The sequence below is a fragment of the Nannospalax galili genome, unplaced genomic scaffold, assembly GCF_000622305.1.
Source record: "Nannospalax galili isolate Female #2095 unplaced genomic scaffold, S.galili_v1.0 scaffold221, whole genome shotgun sequence".
In the NCBI taxonomy this organism is placed as follows: domain Eukaryota; kingdom Metazoa; phylum Chordata; class Mammalia; order Rodentia; family Spalacidae; genus Nannospalax; species Nannospalax galili.
The window spans coordinates 417,308-429,551 of NW_008344592.1; the positions used below are offsets into that span (position 1 = coordinate 417,308).

Here is a 12,244-nt window from a genome sequence, read left to right on the forward strand (position 1 = left end):
GCTGGCCTGGACCTTCAAAGCCTTGTGTTACCACCTCCCAAGTGCTGATTGGACAGATGTGTGCCCCATATCCACCTTAAATTACAATTCTGCAGCTCATGTTAAGTTGGATAACAGAGCTCTAGGTAATGGGAGCAATAATCTCTAACTACTGAAGTTGTGGTAAAGATGAGAAAAGATGACTACAATCAAGGACTCTGAAACTCAGAGTGCCTTTTGATGAGATCACTCCCCTGGCCCTTTGCCCCGTCCAGTCCCTGCCCTGGGCCCTCCTCCACCCACCTGCCCATGGAGCTCCTGCAATGAGGCGTAGTACTTGGACCACCAGTCCATCTCTTCTGGGTCTGGAATGTCCGCCTCCAGCTCAGGGCCTTGATGCAAGAGTCCTCCTAGGTTGAGCTTCTTTAGAGGGGCCTGAGGGGGAAAGGACTTCATTGCTCTCTGCCAGCATTACCCCGACCCCTCACAGCCCTTCTGCAGCCTCTGTCCCATTCAATCACCTTCAAGAACCTGCTAGATATTCCTGCTTCAACTGGGAAGGAATCCAAGGACTTTTCTCCTGGATTATGGAAGCAATACCATAGGTGATCAGGCCAGTAGATATCAGACTCCAGGCCCTATTGGAGGGTTCACTGGAGCCATCTTTACCAGGATCCAGAGGGGCTTCTATCTGGTGGCCCCTATGGAGAAGACCCCTAACCTTGAAGCCTCGAGGACACCAGGTCTCTTGTCTCCTCTTCTACTCCCTCCTCCTCAGGGGGAGCTTCATGATTGTGGAGTGTGAATCGTAGCATGTGGGGGACAATATGGGAACCCACAAGAACAGTTCGGCCAAAGGCCCGGCGCTCAATCACCAGGATGCTGAGCGGGGGCTGCAGGTATGGCTGCTCTGGCAAGTCCTGGGGACAGGGAAAGAGGAAGTGACTCCAGAGCCTTGGGGAAGAAGGAAAGGCGGCACAGAGCAGGTGGGAAAACAAGTCACTATAGGTCCAGATCTGTCACACTATGTCATCTCTTGTGACTTTTTCTGACTCTGTGCCAGCTAAAAAAGGGATAGACCCTTTGGCCAGCTTGATCTACATAATGGATTCCCATTTCAAAATAAGAAAAAGAAGACTAACAGATTGGGAGTTTTCTTGTTATTTGTTTGGCTTGGTTGGTTTTATGTGTGTAATTTTTGCAGTTCTTTACATATCCTACGTATTAACCCCTGTCTGAAGTATATAGTCGGCAAATTTTCCCTTATTCTGTAGGCTGACTAAGCAGTTTTCAAAAGAATAAATAAAAATAGCCAACAATTTTTTTTTTTTTTTTAGTCTTTTTGAGACAGGGTCTCCCTGTAGCCCCAGCTGGCCTGGAACTCACTATGTAGACCAGGCTGGCCTTGAACTCACAGAGATCTGCCTGCCTCTGCCTCCCTCCTGAGTGCTGGGATCAAAGGCGTGCACTACCACGCCCAGCGCCAACAAAAGTATTAGAACATCTTTAGCCATTAAGGAAATGCCAATTAAAACTACATGTAGTAGGCCGGGAGTGGTGGCGCCTTTAATCCCAGCACTGGGGAGGCAGAGGCAGGCGGATCTCTGTGAATTCAAGGTCAGCCTGGAGTTCCAGGCTAGCTGGACCTACAGGGAGACTCTGTCTCAAAAAGACAGAAAAAAAAAAAAGAACCCCCCTACATATTGAGATTTCTTCTCATCCCACTTAGAATGGCTATCATTATGAAAACAAGTAATAGGTCAGATAGGTGGTGCAGCAGGTAAAGGTGCTTGCCACCAAATCTGACAACCTAAATTCAATAATTCAATCCCTGGGACCCATATGGTGGAAGGAGAGAACTTTCTCCTGCAGGCTGTCCCTCTGACCTTCACCCATGGTACCATTACATGTGTGCACATGTTCACACATACACAAAATCAATCAAGCAATAAACAAAAATGTTAAAAAGAGGGGCTGGAGAGATAGCGTAGCACTTAAGAACACTGACTGTTCTTGCAGAAGATCTGGGTTCAAATCCCAGAACCCACATGGCAGCTAAGAACTGTCCATAACTCCAGTTCCAGGGAATCTGACAGTCTCTTCTGTCCTCTGAGGGCATTGCACAACACAGGTGCACTTACCTACATGCAGGCAATACACGAATACACATAAAATAAAAATAATAAATAAAATATTTTTTAAAATGTTAAAAAGAACAAATAACATCACATGCTGGGGAAAGAGGAACCCTTATTCATTGCTGGTGGGAGCGAAACCTGGGGCCATGATGGAAGACATTATGGAGGGTTCTCAAAAACTAAAAAGGGGGGGTTGGAGAGACAACTTAGCGGCTAAGAACACTGACTGTTCTTGCAGAAGACCTGGGTTCGAATCACAACACCCACATGGCAGCTAACAACTATCCGTAACTCCAGTTCCAGGGGATCCGACAGTCTCTTCTGTCCTCCGTGGGCACTGCACGACATGGGTGCACTTACCTACATGCAGGCATAACACTCATACACACAAAATAAAATTAATAAATAAAACATTTCTTTTAAAAAGTAAAAAGGCTGGCAAGATTGCTCAGTAGGAAAAGCCATCTTCTGTACAAGGCCGGCAATCTGAGTTTGAGCTGTACACACATACACATAGACAAAAAAAAAATTTAAATAAGCCAGGTGTGTGATGCATGCCTTTAATCCCAACACTCAGGAGGCAGAGGCAGGCGGATCTCTGTGAGTTCAAGGCCAGCCTGGTCTACATAGTGAGTTCCAAGTCAGCTGGGGCTACAGGGAGACCCTTTCTGAAAAAGACCCAAAAAAAAGTAATGCATATATAAATGGAATTTTATTCAGCTGTAAGAAAAATGAAATCATGAAATTTGCAGGGAAATGGATATGGAAATTTAGGTGAGTTAACCCAGATTCAGACAAATAGCTCATGTTCTCTCATATTTGGATCACATATACACATGTATGCATATATGTGTATATATTTGAATAGTATGCATATAAATTCATGGAGGTGTAACTAGAGGCTCTGGGTTCAATTCCTAGCACCCACCCCCTCAAAAATCATCAAAGTATATCATTTTTTTAACACACTGTGTTTTCTTCCTATCCACTATCTCATAGACTAGATAGCCTCTTTGAGATTTATCCTTCAGGACACTCGATTAATCCCTTCATTCAACAAAGTCAAGAGAACACCGCCAGTCCATAGATTAATCCAGAGATCAGTGAACTACGGCCATGGTTCATGTCTGACCTACTGCCTGTTTTTATAAATAAAGCCTTATTAGAACACAATTATATTCCTTTCTATATTGTATATTGCTGCTTTCATCTACAGTGGCAATGTTGAATAGTTGCAGATGAGAGCCTAAATATTTAGTATCTGCCCTTGATGGAAAACTTGCTAATCCTTGGATCAGTCTATGCCCCACCAGCAAGAAATCCATTGCCCATTGCCTTCCTTCACTCCTCTGCCCACAGCCCTTGCCCTTGCCACTCCTCACCACTGTCAGATGCTGGATGAGCTCATTGAAGTTGGGGTTCTTACGATAGCTGGCCAGAGCCTCAGACTCCACACGTCTCCCGGCCACTTCCAGCACAACCTGGGGCTGTTCCACCTCAAACAAGTGTACACGGCCCAGACCTCTTAGACCCCAGAACAACACCTAGGGTCAGGAAGTGGGAGGTTCAGAGGCTTGTAGCTGACAAGAAGCCACCCAGTCAAGGGAAGTGGAGAGGCTTTGAGTACTTTGCTACCTCAACACGGAACTCCCTGAGCACAGGGCGCACATTTGGAGGCAGAGACAGGTGTCCAGAGAGGGACTCCACCAGGGATGCCAAATCCTGAGGCTCCACATCACTGGGCACAGAGGGCTATAGGGGAAAATAAATCAGAAGTCAGGTCAAAACAGGAAAAGCTTGGGCTTGGGGTAGGGACCTGGGGCTGCTGGGGAAGTACAAAGGCAGGAGAGCCAAGCAATGCTAGATTCATGGGAGGGATGTCCCAGAAAGCAGTCATGCACAGGAAGGTAGGGTGGGTGCCTGAGGCATTCAGGATGGAATGATGCCAGGATAAACCGCAGTCTGTGTTCTCTAGGAGTGGAAGACTGGCAAGATGAACCTAGAGTAATTCCACTCGTAATCCTGGAGTTAGGGGGTATCTAATGAAGGGCAAGCTTGCAGCCTAAATTTTCTGGGGGCTGAATTCAGGTCTTCTCCAGGAACCTGGAGAAGTATCCTTAGGACACTCCCTGGAACTGAATGGCCCAATGGATAACAAGATGGGCCTACAGAGCCGACCAGCTAGGTCAGGGTAGTCTAACCTCAAGGTGGCCACTGTAGTCCAGTTCAATGAGTTCAAAGGTGGCAATGAGTTCTCCAGCAGCCTGGAGTCCTTTCCTCAGGGGGAAGAACTGCAACTCGGGACGTTGGTATGGGTCCTCTGTCAACTTTACCCTTGGGGCAGCAAGTGCTCTGCCCAGGAACACAGGGGGGCCCTGTGGGGGACAAGGCAGTGAAGATAAAAGAAGAAGGTGCTCCGGAGCTAAAGGAGACAGTGGGGGAAGAGGAGGCTGGGAAACCAGGCAGAAAACAGGAGAGGGGCATACTCACAAATTTATTATGGTCAAAGACATTGATGACCACTAGAGGAGGCTCCTCCTGCAAGTGCTCCCGTCTCCCATCCACTATCAGCTGGTCAAATACCAAGAGTTCATCCCACAGGGGACTCAGTGTCTGCTTCAGGACCTTAGTGGGCCATGAAGAGAAGGGGCAAAGGCAGATGTCAGAAGGTAGCTCCCCACACATGTGCCAGGTAAGCAGCTCCCTCTAAGGTAATACTTTGAATAGCTGCTTGTTACTAAAAGAGTGGGAACATCGTCAATTGGGGACCAAGCTGCCCTTCTCAGCCCTGGTGTCTGTCACCCTCTGAGCCCATTCCCAAAGTCAACCCCAGGAAACAGCTGCTTTCTGTTTTACATAGTGATGCCTAAGTGAGCAGAGTCCCATTCAATATTCATTCCTGAAAATCCAAGGTGGGAGAAACTTAGGGCCTTGGGGAAAAGTGTAATCCCACTCCACCATGCCTACTGGTCCCCTTTGCCCATGTTCCAGCCTGGTTCTCACCCGTGTGGTCTGGCACTGGGTAGAGATGAGCACACGTGCAAAGGGATCTGAGAGGCCACTGTCATCTGCTCCCAACACACCTCGGGCCTGGTACAGGTGTGCCCGTAGCTGGAAGTAGCTAAAGTCTGGGGTGAGGCAGAGGAAAAGGTTGTGCTTGTTCAATGGGCCACTGGGGTTCCCTGACTCGAGCCCCCTATCTTAGGCAATCAACAAGGTGCACCACATCCTGGCCCTGGACTCACCATCCCGGTATAGGCTGTGGGGCAGCCCAGTCAAGGGTTCAGGCAGCAGGTCTGGGGGCAGCTCAGAGGTGCAGGCCTTGGCTTGCTTGCTGAGCCCCAGCCATAGGAAGAGCTCCAGCTTGGCACAGACCTCCCTAAGGGCTGCCCCAGGTGCCTGTGTGGGAAGAAGTCATCTGGGTGTTCCAGATGTCTCCAACAATCCTGCTGCTCCCAAGGCATGTGCCAAATTTCATTGTTAAATGGTACCCAAGCTCCATAGAGCAAAGAACATCCCCTCTGCTTCCATGCCCGCATCCTACTTCATTCTGCCATCCCACCTAAACCCCACATCTCCTGCTCTACCACCTTTGCTTCCTGTCCACAGTTCTGACACCCACTATATTATGCCTCCCTGATTCATCCCCTCCATCCTCAACACATTAATATTCTCTGTCCTCTGCTCCAAGGGTCACAGCTTCCCATCATTAAGGACCTCTTGTGGTATCTTTTCCAGGGATATCCCATTTGGAAATATTTTGCCTATAAACCAGCTCTGCTTATGAGGGAACTGAGCGATCACTCTCCCTTCTTTATTATCCTGCACACTTGTCAACCTGGCTAGTCAAAGGGTCAGAGTAGATCCAAGGCTGACAAGTTGGCTGAGGAGCAAGCTCCCAAGCTGAGCTGTGCAAAGCTGCAACATCCTTTTGGCTTTTGGGACAGTTTTACAAACAGTTGGGGAGTTCCTGGTTGGGAACCACACCCCAAAACCCCTGTGCTCTGGCCCTGCCCTATGAACCTCACCCCACTGTCCCCAGCACCTCCACACCAGACCCGCCTCACTGTGAGCAGCAAACTCTGGAGTTTGCCACAGTCCCGGCCTCGCTCCTCCTCAACCACAGAGAACAGCACGTCCTGGGCAGGTATCCGGGCATAGGCAACACGGCGCTGGCCACTGAGCATCCAGACCAACACATCAGGGAGGGGTGGCTGTGGCTGCAGGTAGAGAACAGGGTCACCTAGGTACACTTTGAGCTGAAACCACCTGTTCTGCAGCTTGGGCTAGATGGAGAGATCAATTTACCCATCCCAGCCCTGATCTTCCCCTGAACTCCAGATCCTTGTGGCAACATATCTCTTGATATCCCCCCTCCTAGATGCCTCAAGGGCACTTCAGAATAGCCTGGATTCTTCTCACAACATAAAATGCACAATCTTCCCCATTTTAAAAAAACCTATTTTATTTATTATTTTATGTATGTATTGCCTACATATATGTAAGTGCACCCAAGTGCAAAGCTTGCAGAGCTCAGAAGAGGGCATCAGATCCCCTGGAACTGTAGTTGTTAGCTGACATGTGGGTGCTGGGATTTGAACCCAGGTCTTCTGCAAGAATAGCCAGTGTTCTTAACCGCTGAGCCATCTCTCCAGCCCAGCCTTCCCCATTTTTAAGTGTACAGTTCAGTGGTGTTAAACACATTCTTTTGGTTGTGCTGAAAGCCATGTATCGCCAGGACTCTTTTCATTATGAAAACACTAACATCCCACTTTCCCCTCCAGTCCCTGGCATCCAGCTCCTGGTGCCCACCATTCTATGACTCTGATGGCTCTTGGAACCTTGTGCGGCACTTGGTCTTTCATGCCTAACTTACCTCACTTAGCACAATGTCCTCGAGGTTCATCCATGTTGCAACCTGTGCCAAACTGAAGCTCTACTCTTTCCTCCTTTCCAATCTGATCTTTCTCCAGTTTTTCCACCAGATGCCTTCCACTCAAGCCCGCCATATGCCAGAGTGGGAGTTGGCCTTCTCCAATATCCAATCACCAAATCAAGCCAGTGCCCCCCTTTGTTCCCATCCTCACCGGGCTACATGAAGACCCTCCACTCCTGTCCAGACAATGATGGCAGGCTTCCTGCCTTCAGTCTTCCCTCCAGCCCCATCTCTACCAGGAATGGCCAGCTTCTCCCCATGCTCTGGGTTCAATAACAGTATTATTTCTGCAGCCAAGTCTTGCTTGGCCACCTTATCTCAGCAGCTCCTCCCACTCTCTCCTGAAGCCTCTGTAACATTTTTTCTTATTCATTTATAGATGCATAACCTCCCCCTAACTAAACCATGAGACTCCAAAAGATAAGGAACATGGAAAGAGCTAGCTCCCTAGAGCCTAATACATAGCCTGGAACATAGTAGGACTTCAAGTATCATTGAATCACACAACATATCTCCATTGCTAGACTCAAAGCATGGCTCTGACCTCCTCCTTCCCTTGATTCAAAGTCATCATTCCCTTTCCATTTTCAGTAATAGTCCATCTCCAGCAGCATCATTGGGAATCCAGAATTATCAGACCATACTCTAAATGAAGGGAGAACCCAGGTAGATTAGCAGAGTGTTTAAGCCACTTTTACTTCAAAGGTATTTGCCAAACCTGAGCTTGTCGTGACCTAACAGCAAGTAGACTAAAGAGCTCAGACCAAGTTATTGCCCGACCCTGGAGCTAATGTACCAACAAATGATGCTTTGGGGATAAACCTGCCCTACTCATGCCCTACTCCAGGATCTACAGGGACATTTGCCTGGCTCACCAAAGGGGTGGGAGTTCAATTTCTTTTTTCCCTGAAAAGAATAACCACAACTGATTTAAAGAAAGCACTGTTTTGTTTTGGGTTTTTTTTTTTTTTTTTTTTTTTTTGGTCTTTTTGAGACAGGGTCTCCCTGTAGCCCCAGCTGTCCTGGAACTCACTATGTAGACCAGGCTGGCCTTGAACTCACAAAGATCTGCCTGCTTCTGCCTCCCAAGTGCCGGGATTAAAAGCATGTGCCACCACACCCAGCCATATTTCTTAAATTTTATATGGAAGTGTGTTTTGTATGTAAGTGTACCAAAGGCATGCAGTGCCTGCATAGGCCAGAAGAGAGAGTTAGATCCCCTGGAACTGAAGTTACTGGAACTGAAGTTATTAGCCACCATACAAAAAACAAGTGCTATTAACCACTAAGCCATCTCTCCAGCCCCCACAGCTGGCTTTTTACCATGCCAGCATATTACTAGACATCAAAATTTTTTTTGTCTCTTTTGAGACAGGGTCTCCCCACAGCCCCAGCTGTCCTGGAACTCACTATTTAGACTAGGCTGGCCTTGAACTCACAGAGATCCACCTGCCTCTGCCTCCCGAGTGCTGGGATTAAAGGCATGTGCCACCACGCCCCACTTCCCCAAATTATTCTTTAAAGAAGCAATAATGAGCTCAGTGAAAAGCAACAAAGCACAGAAGGAGACAGACATCAGTACAAGACCACTCTACTATCAGGATCCTGTCACACTGGGAAAAGAACTCTGCTCACCATGTATAAACAAAACTAAACAATGTAAGACAGGGTTGGGGATGTAGCTCAGTTGGTAGAGTGTTTGCCTAGCACGCATGGTACCTTCGGTTCCATCTTCAGCATTACATAAACAGACATAGTGGCATATATATGAACTCCTGGATTTCATCTACAGTACCACATAAATTGGGCATGGTGGCACACATTTTTTTTTCCAGCACTTGGGAAATAGAGACAGGAGGACCCAGAATTCAAGGTCACCCTTGGCTATATATTGAGTTTGAGGTCACTCAAGGATATGAGACCCTGAATCCAAAGAAAATGAGCGAGCAAGCAAACAAACCCAAATTCTATGAAAGACAAACCCTCATGGGAGTAAGAAACTGAGAAACAGGAGCTTGGGAGATGGTTCCATTGGTAAGGTGTTTGCTGCACAAGCATGAGGACCTGAACTTGGAAGCTCATGCACACAAAAGCTGGGCACAGCAGTGAGCACCTGTAATGGCAGAACTGGGGAGGTGGAGACCAAAGGCTCCCTGGGGCTTGCAGGCCGGTCAATCTAGCCAATCAATGAACTCCAGGTTCAATGAGAGACCTTGGCCCAAAAAGATAAGGTGGAGAGGGATTGAAGAAGATACATACATTAATATACATGGAAAAAAACTGTACCATAGATGTGGAAAAATAGGATTTGCAAAAATGAAAAGTACAATATGTAAAATGAAAAATTCAGTCTGGGGGCTGGAGAGATGGCTCAGCAGTTAAGAGCACTGACTGCTCTTGCAGAGGACCCAGGTTCGATTCCCAGCACCCACATGGCGGCTATGAACCATCTTTAACTCCAGTTCCAGGGGAATCTGAAGCCCTCTTCTGACCTCCACGGCACTGCACAACATGGGTGCACTCACATACATGCAGGAAATACACTCATATACATAAAATAAAAATAATAATATTTTTAAAAAGAAAGAAAGAAAGAAAGAAGGAAGGAAGGAAGGAAGGAAGGAAAGAAAGAAAGAAAGAAAGAAAGAAAGAAAGAAAGAAAGAAAGAAAGAAAGAAAGAAAGAAAGGTAGATTCAGGCTGAGGAGATGGCTGTTTGGGTAAGAGCCCCTGCCATGCAAATCAGATGACCCGAATTTGATCCTGGAACCCAGGGTGGAAGAAGAGAACTGTTTCTTATAAGTTATCCTCTGACCTCTGTATGAATCATGGCTTGGACAAGACCCACTCACCCTCATATACATGCAACACACACATACACGTGCACGCACATACACACACACACACATGATATAAAATTTAATTAAAATGAAAAATTCATAGAGGTGCTTACACAGACTTTTTTTAAATCTTTCAACTAAAACCAAATGCAGCCTGGCATGGTGTCTGTCATACCAATATTCATGAGACTAAGGTAAGAAGATCACCTCCAGTTCAAAGTTAGTGTGAGCTACATGCTGAGTTCTAGGCCAGCCTAGGCTACAAAGTGAGACCCTAGTTAAAATACAAAAACAAAAATGGCCTGGCCTACTTTAATCCCAGCACTTGTGAGGCAGAGGCAGGCAGATCTCTGAGTTTGAGGCCAGCCAAGATTGTTGGGAGCATCCTAGAAAACACAGCAGATGCTTAGATGGAAACTGTTCCCAAAACACAAACTCCATTCACCCTTCACACATTCTGTTCAGCCTCAGCACTGAACAAAGGAGATCATCCAAACAGATCTTGAATAATCTCTGAATCCCTGCTGAACTCTAGACCTCTCTTCCTCACCCATCACTGCGCTAAATGGAGCACACAGTGCAAAGCCACCATCCAAAGACCTCTGGAATGGTCCAAAGCTTAGGGGAAAGGGTAGGCAGGGTAGGAAAGTGTGGTGGGAGAGACATCACCTCCTGAGCCAGGACATTCAGCTTTGCCAGGAGCTTCTTGGCCAACGCCACCTTCCTTTGCATGTTGCTCTGCCTCAAGCCCCGTAAAAGTCGCAGTCCTTGTTTGGCCATGAGAGTCTGGAAAGCAAGAACAGAGCATGAGTGGAAGGGCCCTGCTTCCCTGCTAGGTTCTCTGCTTCCCTTCTCTAGCCCATACCAGGCTGTGCAGCAGTAGTTTCCCTCGGCATCGATCCAGGGTGTTGGGCCGGGTCATTGTTCTGCGCTCAGCACCACGACAGAACTGCCTGGAAAGAACAAAGACAACAAAGCAAGGAGGCATCAAAGGAGAGATCAGAATCCTCAGCACTTGCCTCAGAGGAGGCTTGTTACCACTACACTCTCTCACGGTGCTGACTTGCTGAGGAAGGCCCTCTGTATTTGAACCATGCCAAATGCTTCAAAGGCTGCCTGGTCTCTGAGCCCCACAACTCACCAATATTTAACTACTACCTTAGCTACTTCAAGTGTGGCCCAAGGGCCAACAGCCTGATTATCCCCTGCATGCTAGTTAAAAATGCACTGCCAGCCCCACCCCAGAGCCAAATGCGCCAGAGCCAATTTCTTTATACCCCAGTAGAGTGCTCTACCCACACAAGCCAGAAGTGAACCCCTGGTTAATCTCTACCAGGCTAAAACATAGCTGGACCATTACACTGCCAAATCAAATGCATGATTTCCAATGACTGCCTCTAACTAACACACATAAAAGTTGGGCTGTTGATGGATCAACAGGTAAGGATACTTGCTGCCAAACCTAATGATGTAAGTTCCCTGGTACCCACAGGGTAAAAGAAAACTGACTCCCGAAAGTTACTCCCTGACCTCCCCATATGCACCCCCCCCAATGAATAAAATGTAATACATAAAAAAATATTTTTAAAACACTTTGAAGTCAGGGCTGGAAAGATGGCTCAGCCATTAAGAGCACTGGCTGCTCTTGCAGAAGACTTCTAGTACTCACATGTCAGCTAACAACAATCTGGAACTCCAGTTCCAGGGGATCTGACAACTTCTTCTGAATTCCTCAGGCTTTACACAAGATGAGTATACTTACATACATGCAGGCATAACACTCATACACATAAAATAAAAATAAATAAATAAAAATCCAAAACACTTTGAAGTCAAATTTTCAGGAGTCATCCTTGGGACTGAAGAAATGGCTCAGCAGTTAAGAGCATCTGCAGTTCTTGTAGAGGACTGGACTGGAGTTCCATTTCCAGCACCCACATCAAGTGACTCACAACCACCTATAACTCCAGCTCCAGGGTATCCAACCCCTCTTCTGGCCTGCATGCATGTGCGTGCACGCACGCACACAAACACACACACATACCACAGATACACACACATACACATAAGTAAAAATAAAATAAATATTAAGAAAAGTTGGGGCTGGAGAGATGGCTCAGTGGTTAAGAGCACTGGCTACTCTTGCAGAAGACCTGGGTTTGAATCCTAGCATCCATATGGCAGCTAACAACAGTCTGTAACTCCAGTTCCAGGGGATCTGATGCCTTCTTCTGACCTCCACAGGTATTGCATGACACGGGTACACTTACATACATGCAGGCAATACAATCATACACATAAAATAAAAATAATAAATAAATATTTTTTAAAAAGTCATTCCTTGGCTGGGCAT

General features: G+C 47.0%; 1 protein-coding gene across 1 annotated transcript in view; it reads right to left on the minus strand.

The window, feature by feature from the left end:
- Nucleotides 1-12,244, minus strand: part of LOC103740189 (fer-1-like protein 4) — a 42,380-nt gene that overhangs the window by 15,194 nt on the left and 14,942 nt on the right. The window contains exons 20-31 of the mRNA XM_008840752.3: nt 10,757-10,844; nt 10,561-10,677; nt 6,185-6,337; nt 5,363-5,516; nt 5,121-5,245; nt 4,608-4,742; nt 4,319-4,492; nt 3,753-3,869; nt 3,500-3,661; nt 701-899; nt 501-559; nt 283-414 (exon numbers count right to left, since the gene is read on the minus strand). Coding sequence (XP_008838974.1) covers nt 283-414; nt 501-559; nt 701-899; nt 3,500-3,661; nt 3,753-3,869; nt 4,319-4,492; nt 4,608-4,742; nt 5,121-5,245; nt 5,363-5,516; nt 6,185-6,337; nt 10,561-10,677; nt 10,757-10,844 — 1,615 coding nt within the window. The remainder of the gene's footprint in view (nt 1-282; nt 415-500; nt 560-700; nt 900-3,499; nt 3,662-3,752; nt 3,870-4,318; nt 4,493-4,607; nt 4,743-5,120; nt 5,246-5,362; nt 5,517-6,184; nt 6,338-10,560; nt 10,678-10,756; nt 10,845-12,244) is intronic.